The sequence below is a fragment of the Mycetomoellerius zeteki genome, unplaced genomic scaffold (genome assembly GCF_001594055.1).
Source record: "Mycetomoellerius zeteki isolate Tzet28-1 unplaced genomic scaffold, Tzet1.0 scaffold122, whole genome shotgun sequence".
In the NCBI taxonomy this organism is placed as follows: domain Eukaryota; kingdom Metazoa; phylum Arthropoda; class Insecta; order Hymenoptera; family Formicidae; genus Mycetomoellerius; species Mycetomoellerius zeteki.
In genome coordinates, this window is record NW_017256147.1 from 1,717,601 (window position 1) to 1,731,919 (window position 14,319).

Genomic DNA, 14,319 nt, shown 5'->3' on the forward strand with positions numbered 1-14,319 from the left:
CGAACGTGATCTGTTTGATTAATAATAGTTTTAAATTGAAGAAGGGACAGTTTGCCAATCAGGATATCGGATCGATGATTACATGCGTTGACAAAGTATTTACATTAACACCATAAATAAATGGAAATTGATAACTATTATAATATTCGTGCAACATTTGAAAAATTTCCTTTTTTCTGTTTTCTTTCTATCTCTTCTTTTTTATTTCTCTTTAATTTTTTTTATGTTATGTTGCTTTTATTATTCTGATTTGTAGCGTACAATTTTATAGATATATTGTAAATTGATTCAATAATTTAATAGTTTTATTTGTGTTCTTTTTTTCTGCCAATATCTAAATAGCGTTTATACGAATTGATGTATGATTTAAAATAAAAAAGTTTATAAATTTATGCAAAAAAAGAAAAAAGAAAGAGAATTTATAAAAATATTAATTTTTCTTTCTCGTTTAGATATATTCATTATTTTATCAATGGAAAAAATGATAAATTTCTCAATATACGTATAGTGGAAAAATACTGTATACAGTATAAGGTAACAAGGTATAGCCTATCTAAACAATTTTTGCTAAGTCCAACATTAAAAATTGTTAATCAGATTTGAAATAACAAACACTAATTTTAAAATTTAAAGATATACATATACAAATATAAGCAACGAACGAGATAAATGCTAATTCAATCAGTTATATATATTATATTATACAATATATTATACAGTATAATAAGTTAAAAAAGTATTTGACATTTTCCGAGCAGTAATTTTTAAGATAAAGATTTGTAACTGTTTAATTACAGATTACGGTTAAATGGTTAACTGTCCATGAGTTATGCATCGATAGTTTATAGTAATATTCGTAGGTAGCTTCCATGGACGGGTAACTATTTAATCGTAATCTGTAATTAACCATTTATAAACCTATATCTCAAAAATTACTGCTCGGAAAATGGCAAATACTTCTTGAACTTATATTATATTTTTTTTTATTATTTTTGTAACTTATTTTTTCAATTTCTTGCTATTTTGATTCGCGAATTTTGAAACAATCTTTTATAACATCTTTATGATTTAAAATTACTATTTATCTCTTTTCTAATTTTGAAATAAATATGGTACAGATAAGTTTCTTTGTTTTTTTAGTGAAGAATCAATACTCCAAGAGATACCGGGAAGCCTTAAAAAATTATGTCTTATATTATTATACTGATTGAATCGTTATGTTATTATACTGTTGAATCATAATAATTATTTGCATATTCAAAAACGAGAGGTAACTATTAAACCATTCTGTATGCGCATAAAGAGAACCACATAACGATCAATTTACCCGTAGAACTTATATCACTGTATATGTAAGAAATAACGCTGAAATTTCCATCCGCAATTGAATGGGGACAAAGCAAACGCTCGTAATTCCACGTATGATACTTCCCCGTTGGCAACGGTAGAACTCCATCAATGTATGAACGAACAGAGTTATTATGACCAAACTATCGTTATTGCCGCAAACGACTCGTCGTGTGGCTCCCGCTTACTTCATATTCAACCGTTCGCATAGGTGGACGACAAGGAGATGACACTGTTAACGACATCGCACGAACGTCTTCTCCATAGGGTGCGCTTAACTCCAGCACTCTCTGTTGTCGGAATCGTTGTTACGACGAGGCGTATCCGTATGTAATGACACCAGTCGTGATTTAAACGATATATCAAGCTGCCGGTTCCATGGCGCGTGTGTCGAGGCATTATCGTCGTCATTACAGCCATTATCGCGGAACGATAGTATTCATCCCGCTCCTTCCCACGTTTTCACGTGCTCACTCGCCATCAGGCCTCGAGACTCAGTCGCAAAAATCAAGTTATACCGAGCGCTTTATTAGCGAATCTCAACATACCATAAATGGTATCTGGACAGATCCGTCTGTTTCTGCTTAACACAATCCATGGGGAACGATCTTGCAGTTTTCTGATTAATCGGTTTGAACTTTCGTATCCTGTTAGATCGAAGAAATACTTTATTCTAATAATTAGAGGATGTGTTGATGTATTCGATAGACGCGAGTTATTGCTCTATTGCAACAAGATACATTTCAACTTGATATTGACACTCGTATTCTTATACATTAGTGATTGTTAAAAATAACAAATATAGTTAAAAATAACTAACCTTATTGCTTAAGAAAAATTTTTTTAATGAACAAAATGTTGATGCACTAATCTATCTCTCTTGTTACGTTTGTAAGGATATTTGATTTTTTTCTTGTTCTTTTGGATTTTTCAATTATCGCAATCTTTCTTGATTGGATTGCAAAATCTTGAAAAGGATGTCATATTATGTAAAAAAAATTATAAAATATCTGAAATGCTTCTCCATACAGATCATTATTTTGTTCTTTAATTTGAAAATTTAGCTGTTACATTATTACGATATAACTTATACTTTCATATAGAAATTAGTGAACATGTATGTTTTATTAAAGTTTATGTCAGTAGTAAAAACTAATATTTTTCGGAAAAAAAAAACGAATCAGTAAAACTGATCTTTTCTATTAAAAGTAATAAAATAAATTTTATTATATGGATTCGTCAATTTTGTCTTCTAATTTAATAGTCTGGTATCACTATTCTAGTTTAGCGTCAATTGAGAGTGTATTAAATTTAAGTTTCAAAATAAAAAAATCCACAGATAATCGACGCAAAAATAAAAAAATCGACATAACAAATAAATTAGTTGTGTTTGTCACAAAATATTATACATAGTATTATAAACACGAGTCAGATTTATATTGGAAAAATTTTTAGTTTCGTTGATATTATGTTTTTCTTATAAAACTAAAAATTAAGATAAAATTTAATAGCATTTGTGTCATCTCCAAAATTTGTTTCAAAAATGTGTTTCGCATATTAATTTGAATTAGAAAAAATACTTTATTATAAGATGTTTCATTAATAATACGATTTGTTTCGTTTTTCTTTTAACTATCGTGATTAGTATAATTTATTATAATAATTAAAACAAAAATATTTTATTCCATATATATACATATTAGTCATTTTTATAGTTTTTGCTCGTTTATACTCTATTGGATAAATTCCAAGACTATAAAATTCGAAATTTGTCATGGTTTTTCTACCTATTGGAATTTTCCAGACAACGTTACCTAATAGCTTCTACTCCTAGTGGAGAATATATATATGAGTCAGTTCTTATCAGAATCGCTGTAATTACCTTTTTTATCTTTATAATGTTTTTCTACTTGCAATTCATATGAAACTATTGACGTTGATGTACCGGTTTCACCTTCTGCGTCGATCACTTTTTCAATATTTCTGTGGGTTTATCTTGAAATATTGTGATTTCACAGCTCATTTTGTGGCAAACTAGTGCAGTTGACTTGTGAGAATAGAAGATTCGCAAGTAAGTATATGCGTTAGTATTTTAATTGAAATACCATTTTCATAAATTTATGGTTAAATTTAATATCGCTGCAATTGGGAACGCTCATGCATGATCATGCTTTTATAAGCTTGATATTATTTTCGGCTTGGTAGTTATTTTTGGAACGCCAACAGCTATGTGTCGTACTTACAGACAGACAATTATAGATCGTTGGCTTGGTAAAACCGCAGTCGATTACCGATGTTGAATCCGGCATTGGTGAAGCAATTATACATGCTCTTCTGTAAAACGGAATGAATGTGGTTGCTCTGAAAGTCCTGAAAGAAAGATTAGCAAAACTTTTAATTCCATAATAGTTAACGAATAGCTTGCACTACTTACTAGTACTATCTATTAACTTTACTGTATTATTTACAAATAGCGAGTAGGGCATTTGATAGATTATATATGATCCGGTTATGTTATCTTTAGTTTTTGGTTATACCTACATATAACATTTGTTTCAAATATTTATAGGCTCCCAAGTATTACCGTTGAATTCCATTATATTTTTTGTATCTGTCTCATCCTAAAGCGGTAAAAATTTTCACATATTTCTTACTTATCGTATGACTTCTCGCACTTAAATTCAAGCTCTTTATTTTGACATGTCTGCAATCAAAACACTTTTTTGCTGTGTTACTTAATGCATCTTCATGTTTATTATTCTTTCGACTTATTTCTTTTTTCTCTGATTTTTCAGACACTTCTTTTAGTCTTCTTTGTGCAACGTTCTCGTTTCTAATGCCCGTGTTTTTCGCAGTTGTCGCAATTTCGTTGTTTAAAACTTCCATTTCCGTTTTTCTTATAACCTTCTGTGTTTGCCTCCTTTTAATGGACGAAGCAAAAAAATATAATTTCTAATGCGCGCTCATAAAGAACTGTTATATATATATAGTTTTAAAAAAGCCACTTTTTTCAAATTGCTGGAAAAAAACTGGAAAAATTTTGATTTTTTTTCCCGAAAAATTGATTTTTTTTGCAAAAATTGCTGTTTTTGCTATGTAAAAGACATAATAAGTAACTTTTCTAAATTCCTTTATAAAATTAATGCGATCTGTGAAATTATGTAGCATTATTTTTATTAAAATTTTTTAGTTATCTCCTTCTATTTTTATAGTAAAACCTAATCTAACCTTCCTTTAATATAATACATGGTAAAGCTTAAGTAGACAGATTTTTAACTCTAGTTTGTCACACTCCGATCTGATGAACTCCTGAAGTGTCTTCTTTATAGTTTATTTTTTTCAAATATTTTGTTACGAATTGAGTTTAAATCCAAATTATTTTCTAGATCTACTATTATCATCATATAAACATGATGTTTGGACTCTATATTTTTAATTCTTACATTAATGGTGCAATAGTGTATGTTTTGTATGTTTTATTGAATACATTATGCGACTTCAATCTTTTATACAATTTCAAAATTTCTGTTAACTTATCCCGCTGTGTACTCTATACGCAATTATTTTTTTTACGGAAAGAACCGAGAAGCAAACGTAGTAGGTTTTATGAGCACGCGTGAATTTTTCCAAAATGAATTTTTCTACCTTTGGGAAAAAAAAACCGAAAAAATTGCGGAAAAATTGGAAAAATTGTATTTTTTTCCGATTCTTTAAAACTATATATATATATATATATATGTGTATGTATGTATATATATATATATAATATGTCCGCTTTTCTAGAAATATGAAATTATTTATTTATATGAAAGTTGTATAATATCAAGAAAGAGAGATATTTAAGATATTTTCCAAGTGGATAAAGTTATTATTCCACTCTGTATATAGCTGTGTAATCATGTGTAATCTCGTTGAGTTTAGTAGCCCCACTCCTAGCGAAAGAATGATTTAGGTCATGCCGGAACTCCTCTGATTATGATTTTAGCGTTTAGTATTTCTCCACTAGCAGTTCGTATGAAACTACCAACGTTGACATGACCGATTTAATCTGCTGCGTCAAATAATTTTTTTAACACTCACATCTATACCGGAATATCGTGCTTTTATTACAATTTATTTTGTGATAAACTAGTACAGCTGACTATTGCGTAGAAGATAGGCAAGTAAGTATATACGTTAGTATTGTTAATCGAAATACCGTTTCCACAAATTCATGGTAAGTTTAATGTCGCTGCGATTGTGAATGCTAATGCTTTACGCTTTTAGAGACTTGATATTATTTTTGGCTTGGCAACTATTAGTGGCATGTCAACCGCGAGCTATGTCCAACACAGAGCACAAAAATCTTTCAGAGATGTCTGAGAAATATTTCATCTGTTAGATTAAAATATCTCATAAATATTACAAAATTCTATGATAGCTCTAAGACAACTCTGAAATAACAAAATGTGATTCTTGCACTTAAAATCTTATAGACAGATTATTAAAAAATTATTAAAAATCTGAAATCTTTCTGTAATATGTCAGAAATGTTGCTGAAAGTTTATTAAAATAATTTTGAAATCCTAAGAATATCAGAATCCTGAATAAATTTTTACACAAAGTTGAACGAAACTGTATTTTCAAAATATTTTATTTACTTTTATCTTGGACTGTTTTGGAGCTTAGTTTTGGAGATTCGCTTTCAAGAAATTATCTCACTCGAACGCTGATGAAAAATCTCATCACACGCTCCGCTTTTTATTCTATTTTGCATGGTTTTTTATTTACGAGAAATTAAAACTCCGTCCATTTAACGACAGTGTAAAGTACTAATCTTCAAGTTTGTGACGTTATTTCAGAAAATTTCTATTGTAACATTTCATATAACATATTGCAGAATTTTTTCAGAATTGTTGCACATGAAATATGAAAGATTGAAATATTTTAAACTTTTCTGAAAGCTCTCTTTTTGCAACAATTGATGCTACAAGGTCGTACTTGCAGACAGGCAATTATGGATCGTTGGCTTGGTAAAACCGCAGTCGTTACTGGCGCTGGATCCGGCATCGGTGAAGCAATTACACATGCTCTTCTGCAAAACGGAATAAACGTGGTTGCTCTGGAAGTCCAGAAAGGAAGATTAGCAAAACTCGATGCGGAATGTAAGCGGGAAGGTTTCGCGGGCAAGTTATATACTATATGCTGTGATATAACTCACGAGGACGAAATCGATGCAGCATTCTCGCATATCGAGACGTTAGGTGGTGTGGATATTATGGTCAACAATGCTGGTGTTGTTGCATCATCACGAGTAATAGGTATGATAATTGATATCACGTATCTACACATATATTATTTATCACATAAAGAATCATTTAAATAAACTTGTATGTTCTTATCAATGATGAGTTTTTTCTAGCTCTAACTACAAAAATATAATATGTGTTATACATTTTATCATGATATTTATATGTAATCGATTTAATATTAATTTGGAACTGAAGAATATATACACGTTTATAAAAATAACACTTAAGAAAATAACGAATATGGTAATTTGTTTAATTGATACATAGATATATATGCATTTATAATATATATTTATCTGTCCACGCGTTTAATCAAAATGTTTGAAAAATTTAAGAATCGAATAAATGTCTAAATATAGTTTTGATCACAATAAGTGCTATTATATAAGTTCACTCAAAACATAGCGGCTTTTTAAGCAAAGGATAGTAATTATTACGCTAGAAAAAAAAGAGATTTTTATTTTTATTTACTGCATGTATCTCTCGACAGTGAATTGGGACTTTCACTGATAGTATTATAAAAGCTTTCGATCTCCTCTATTATGTTGGTTTATTAAAAAAAATTCCATAAATTACATTTGTAGAGAGTGACAGGAAGACATTTGAAAGACTGTTAAATATTAATGTCCTCGCAGTCGCCGTGTGTACGAACAAAGCAGTGCGTTTGATACTAAAACGAAACGTTGAAGGACATATTTTCAATATCAACAGGTACCGATTCTTACGTTAATAATGATTAAATAAATCGTCACAAATTTCTAGAATAAATAAGTTTGTGAAAAACAAACATTTTTTAAATTTTCCATAAATTATACGACAAAAATTGCGAAAAATCTTTTTAGAAAGTTTATAAGTAATTCTTACTTATAAATAATGTGCAATTTATGTTTAATATTGATACCTTTGATACATAGTGTTTTGAGCCATTATTTACCGCTGGATGGTATGCCTGACTTTAATTTATATCCCGCTACTAAGCATGCATCTCTTGCTCTGACTGATACAGTACGAGGAGAAATAGCGAAAATTAAGGCTCCTATTCGAATTACCGTAAGATGCAATTATGTTTTGAATTTTTTCTTGTTATTTTTTTTATGTTACATATATAAATGATAACTTTTAATTGATAACAAACGCATTAATGTACTACACCGTACGACAAAACTTAATTTTTTTCTAGGGTATGAATACTCATTTCGATGTATTTTTGCTCGCTGAACACGAATTCGTTATTCAAATTTAGCTATCAAAACGGAATTTTGAGAAAAATGTCAAAGAGGGAAAAAACAACAAAGTTGGGGGTTATACAAATTTTTTTTTAAATTTTGTTAATGTCACTCAATATCAACTTTTAACTTTAAAATACATTTTGTTTCGTTCCGGAATGATTGTATGTTTTAAAAATATAGAAATTTGAAAATAGCTCTTTTCCTATGTAATATGTGGAAAAGGCATTTTATTTACTGCAATATATAGAAAGTAAGTGCTCTTTTTTTTTGTTCATATAGTATAATCGAATCATACTAAATCAAAAAAACGATATGAAATATAAGCAATATGAAAAACAGCTATTTAATGTATTTTAAAGTTAAAAATTTTGATATTTTTTTGTGTAACATTAATGAAATTTAAAAAAATTTACTGCTACAATATTATGAAAACCATCGATCATTGTTTTTGGCCTTATCGGCTATTTTTCTCAGTATTCGGTCTACATATGTGTGTGTATATACCTATGTATATGTATATACATATTATATATACAGGGTGTATTTAAAATAATGTACACTAATCATACAGTGCTATTCCTAATAAAAAACTGAATCGAAAAGTCCTTTAGCATTTTGCAATTTTCGCAATAGTTAACAAGATATTAATTACAAAAAATCGCTCAATATTAGTTTTCAATAATTTTTTATTCAAATATTACAGACGGACACACAGACGGACACACAGACGGACACACAGACGGACACACAGACGGACACACACACGGACACACAGACGGACACACACACACACACACACACACACACACACACACACACACACACACAAATTTTGATAACAGATTCATGTTCAATAGTCAAAATACGAGTATGTCGGAAGAGACTATTTGTACATGAGAAAAAAATGGTATTGAACAGTATTATTATATATTTATAATCTTAATATATTGACAACGTTCTGCGATAAGAGAATAAAAACCGCAGACGAAACGTATTTCTACTAATAGACACTTTATGATAATACTAAAAATACTTATATATGTGACTGGATATAAACAGCGATCATTGTTTCTGTATATCAGCGTAATGGCAGATGTTATTATGAAGTTTAATAATTAATATATAATAATACTAGTTTTATATGTAAAACGTTGCTAGACACGCTTCTTTTTACAAAATGCAGATAATTATTACGGATTCTTACTTATCTAATCTTTTCAGGGCATTAGTCCTGGTATTGTAAGCACGAACATAGTTATGGATGCAAGAAATGACTTTTTTGAGAAAGTACCAAGTCTTCAACCGAAAGACATAGCGGATGCGCTCATTTATGCTCTAGGAACACGACCAGAAGTTCAGGTTCAAACGATAGTTAATGTACTTTCTTCCTAATAAGTATAGGACAATTATTTTACGCATTACTTAATTGCAGATTACGCAGATTACTATTCAGCATACCAGGGAATTACCATGAAGATTATCTTCAGTAAGAAGTCATCTATTAATGCATCAACAACTTTCCAAGAAATAACTTTATGCTGTGTAGGATATTTGAGGCTTGCAGTGACTAACAATAAGCTTTCATGTTGCTTTGTATTTTTTAAATAAATATAAAATTTTGTATATCCAAGTGTTGTTTTTTTTTGTATTTTGATACTATTTTGTACGTTTCACTTAATAGATTTGCTAATCTAATCTTTTTCAATGTGTGTATATATATATATATATTTGTAGCTAAATAGGTAGATGTAAAAGTAAATAATATAAGACCTGAGATACGGATTTTGTATAATTATTTCTGTATTATCTATAATATTAATTTATCGAACGAATAATTTATTCTTGTGAATTCAAACGTGACAAAAAACAATGAAAGCTATTTTATGTTTTGTATCGATATCACATATTTGGTAATCGTTAATCACGCTTGGAGAATATTTTTCACGTATGAATTATCTATGCGTACCACAGCATCGTTATTTCTTGGATCCTTGTCTTTTTCTCTTTTATCAAAGGCCGTGTTCCCTTATGCAAAGGACGTCTTCGTGAGTTACCTAGCTCGGAGAAAAGATTCCAGGGTCCCCGGAGGTTGAATGGAGTTGACGTATTGAAAAGGGGCGATGCTCTTTCTCACAGACCAAAGGAACGCTCGATCTCTGTCGACTTAACGAGACAACGAGCACCGCGTTGTCTTTCGCGAACGATATAAACGCATTCTTCGATTTCGTCTTTGACTTGGCTTTTCCTGACATTTGCCAGGAACTCTTTCCTCGGGCGAAACACGCAGATGATTAATTTGCTCCTTTCGAATTTCCATGAGCTTTGAGAAGTGTATTCTTTTATTTTATATTTTTATATTGTTTCTATAAGTCAAGGAAAATGATGACGTATAATATTGTTGCATTTTTGCAGTTATAACAACTTATTGCTACTTAACTTGTTTACAATAAATAACTATTCTATATAAATTTTTTCCAATTTCTCAATTTTCTAGACAATACTGCGTTTACAATACAATCTCTAAAATTTATTTTCATTACAATACAAACACACTCCGGATTGTTTAACACTTATGAGTTGCGTTTCTTTCAAATAATTCGTATTTGAGGATGTATAAAATTATTAATAAAAGGAAATGTTATGTCAATAAAAGAAAATATATACGCCACTTTTTATAAAATAATTTGTTAGAAAGCACAGAAATGCTCGCATTAATGTCGTAGCTTTAATGTGATCAGATTCGATGTAAAATGTCTCGCAATGTGACGCTCTTGTCGCTAAAGCTAAAAACACAATGGGTACAGGCAATAGGCACAGGCAACAGGGAATAACGAGCCGTCCAATCAGAGCTCTGGGATATAATATCGAACTTATATCCTAGAGCTCTGACTGGACGGCTCGTTATTCCCTGTTGCCAGTGCCTACTGCCTGTATCTATTGTGTTTCCAGCTTAACAATGCTAATCATAAAATGCCCCTGTCGCTAGTAATGCCGCAGGACGATTATCGATCCCCTATTGATCCTGCGCCGTGGATGTGCGCTGTATTCCTACGTCTGCCTAATCCCAGCGTCCAGCTCGGCCATTCTTACAAATTATTTATACACTATTAAATCTATAGTGTCAATTTTAACTATTGTTTTAATATAAAATAACGATATGATTGAGTAGGAGCAATGGCGACTCACGTTAAGTTAAATTTGACACTATAGATTTAATAGTGTACACGCAATGAGAAATAAATATATGTTAAATTCTTCTATAAGTACTTTAAAAAATACTTGTGCATTTTATTGATAACTACTTTTTTAAATTTAATCTTTAAAACTTTTAATATACTACGAAAATGTTTTACCGTGTTTGAACGCACAAGACGGCCGCTCGAAAGCAAATGCTTGTACAACGAATCTCTCCGATATTTTCGCGAACCTCGACAGAACCAGTATTAATATCGGTTTAATGCAGGTTCATGTTCGGCCGTCGTCGCGATTCGTCGCGGACCGCTTAGACTGTGCGACTAAAAGTTCCGTATACGCGTGAAAACGAGGCTAAAGCTCGCTAAAGCTTTCGCGGCTCGCCTGCTGACTCTGCTGTGCGTCTTATCCGCACAGCAATCCAAACTTTGCTAAGTCAATAGCGGCGACCCTCCACGGATAAGAGGCTTCTGCGTCATGCTCTTCGATTAGTTTCGTTTCAGAGTCCCGGTACTACTGGCTGCGGAAACTTACGAGTCGTCACGACCGAGTGGTTTGTCTTTCTTCGTCTTCAACGACGGCTTCTTCCGTTCCTTCGCCCTTTTATACTTCACCACGTCGGCGCACCCGTTTATGAAAGAAATAAAAAGATTTTGCGTCCGTCTCCGTGGTTAAAAAAACGTTGCAATGGCGGAAAGTACTCGGTTGCAACGTATCGACATTGTTATTGGGTTTTGTGGCGGATCGCGACATTTGGTCCTTTCACTGTCTATGAAACTTGCGTGTAGTTTACAGAGAATGTCTACACTGTACAATCTTTCAATATAGCGTGTTCTTAAAATCAATTAAATCCACGTTACATGTGTGATGTACAATTTATATTAAAATGTTAACTGTTATATGTGCAAAAATCATTTAATTCTTTTAAATAAAAGGTTCACAATTGTCCGAAATTAACAATTTTCTTATATAATATTACTAACAAGTTTACGAACCAAAGCTCAAAATGATGTTTTCAAATTATAACTTAATATAAGAAACCGAATATCTATCGTGGATTTATTTTGTATTACGTCATATATTTTGTAACGACTGCTACACAGTTCCTGACTTGTTTTTGCAAACAGTATATCGAATTTGGTATACATTGTGTACACAAGATCTTTGAACTTTTGGTAAATTTCAATATAATTTGTTTATCGGCTTTTCAAATTATCACAGAGAATATCGTATCAAGTAATTTCAAAATAATGAATAGCCATGTATACATCGAGCACGTATTAATAATGTAATTGGTTCGGAAATAGAATATTTGGCATATGAGTATATTGTAAAAAACGTTACAATATTTTCGGGAATATTTTCGAATGGTAGTTACACCCCCGATGTTTACAGTGCGTCGCGGCGTACAGTCCGTACTGCGTAAACAAGGTCGTCGCGCTATCATTCACGCGGCAACAGTCGAGCAGGCGGCATGTAGCGGTGCGTGCTGCTCTGCATATCGTCATATTACTTTTTAAAAGCGATTGCGACGGACGACAGGAATATCCGATTATTCTCTCTGAATATTTTACGTTTATCCACTTGCGCTAATTAGCTAGCACTTATAATTAACGACACGTAAGCGTATTAAGATGACGAAAATAATTTCGAGGTGAATATTTTACGAGTTGTTTGAAGTTAATTGTTTAAAATACGAGAATCAAAGCGATGGAAGAGGGAAATTACGGCTTTGTTGCGATATTTACGGTTAATAATTATTTCTTTAATAATATTTGCATTCGATTGTATCTCGTTTTCGCGCTTTAAATTTTTTAAAATTATAAATGCAATTTATTCATCGTTTTTAGATTGAAAACGTAATAAGCGAACCATCAGATCGAATGATTCAAGCGTCGGAAAGCCATGATACATTGACCGTTTGTTAATAATACATTTATTTAGTGAGATTTACGCGTTTCAAATGTGTTGTACAATACTGAATTTTGATTGTATATTTTTGAATTTGTATTTTACGGTCTATCGGGTTTTAATTAGGTTTAACCTGATTTAACCTTGGTTTCGTTAATTGTATTATATAGCGGTATGAAATTATTGACACTATTTATAAATTTTTCATTTACCAACTTTAATATTGCGATCATGCAGGAACGGATTGACTCTAAGTTTATCGATGTCGCAACGTGAGTTTAGTTTAATTAATAACTACAATTTTGCAGTTATGTTTGTTTTGCAGTTTATTTTAATATTCAATAAATTACATAGCATTTGGCGCTTGTATGCTAATGACTTATCTAATTGTTAAAACTATTTGACCGTTTGAGATTGCCGAAATTCAGATTAGGTATATTAATTTATGAAACGTCGCATCGTAGACAACTAATAGTCTTATATAATTTTCATCATTATTTTTCCATCGCAATATAATGAAATAGATTTTACGATTTATTTCAGAAATGTCGTCACGCGATTTAGTGTTTTCGCGAGTGATTGTGCAAGACGAAGAAACTGAGAGGAGGAGGAGGCTGGGGAGGCATTGGGCATCGGCGGTGCAACCACCTCTGTGAAGTTGGCACCTCATTTTACAAAAAATGAAATTTTGGTCACAGTTCCGAATGCACCCCGAAGAGTTCTGGAGTTCCTGCCTAATATTAAGAATAGTTCCGGCGAATTAACATAAAAAAATAAAAAAAAAAGGGGGGGTACTAACTTTACAAAACGCGGAACGAAAAATCGCGATATCTTCTAAACCATTAGTCCCAGCGCATAAAATGATAATAACTTTCGATAGAACTCTTGGGGTGCTACCCAGAACTGTCAACAGAATTGCCAGTACTTTTAAAAAATTTTTACGCCACGGGTGTTAGAAATTTTTCGATGTGACAAACGAAAAATCGCGATATCTTTTAAACCGTTGGTCTTAGCGCTTCGAGCCTTAGTAACTTTCGTAAGAACTCGTGGAGTGCTACCCAGAACTGTCAACAGAATTGCCAGAACTTTTAAAAAATTTTTACGCCTCGGGTGTTAGAAATTTTTCGATGTGACAAACGAAAAATCGCGATATCTTTTAAACCATTGGTCGTAGCGCTTCGAGGCTTAGTAACTTTCGTTAGAACTCGTGAGGTGCTACCCAGAACTGTCAACAGAATTGCCAGAACTTTTAAAAAATTTTTACGCCTCGGGTGTTAGAAATTTTTCGATGTGACGAACGAAAAATCGCGATATCTTTTAAACCGTTGGTCGTAGCGCTTCGAGCCTCT

At 31.6% G+C, this 14,319-nt stretch overlaps 2 protein-coding genes across 4 annotated transcripts in view; both read left to right on the top strand.

Moving 5' to 3' along the window:
* The window catches only part of LOC108731262 (uncharacterized), a 120,434-nt gene that overhangs the window by 36,932 nt on the left and 69,183 nt on the right, over positions 1–14,319 (top strand). The window lies entirely within an intron of this gene.
* On the top strand, positions 3,370–9,412 carry LOC108731261 (farnesol dehydrogenase). Of its 2 annotated transcripts, none has more exons than XM_018461494.1 (6): positions 3,370–3,418; positions 6,334–6,647; positions 7,223–7,349; positions 7,553–7,688; positions 9,089–9,226; positions 9,300–9,412. In XM_018461494.1, the coding sequence occupies exons 2-6, from the start codon at positions 6,344–6,346 to the stop codon at positions 9,339–9,341; spliced, it is 747 nt and encodes a 248-aa protein (XP_018316996.1). In that variant the 5' UTR covers positions 3,370–3,418; positions 6,334–6,343; the 3' UTR covers positions 9,342–9,412. The 2 variants fall into 2 exon arrangements, with proteins under 2 accessions (XP_018316996.1, XP_018316997.1); XM_018461495.1 differs by lacking the exon at positions 3,370–3,418 and adding an exon at positions 5,249–5,510.

Bases quoted from the DNA above. Each gene is read 5' to 3' on its own strand.
- LOC108731261 (XM_018461494.1), top strand. From the start codon at position 6,344: ATGGATCGTTGGCTTGGTAAAACCGCAGTCGTTACTGGCGCTGGATCC. The intron at 6,648-7,222 runs GTATGATAATTG...TTACATTTGTAG, and splicing joins TGCATCATCACGAGTAATAG to AGAGTGACAGGAAGACATTT. The intron at 7,350-7,552 runs GTACCGATTCTT...TTTGATACATAG, and splicing joins CATATTTTCAATATCAACAG to TGTTTTGAGCCATTATTTAC.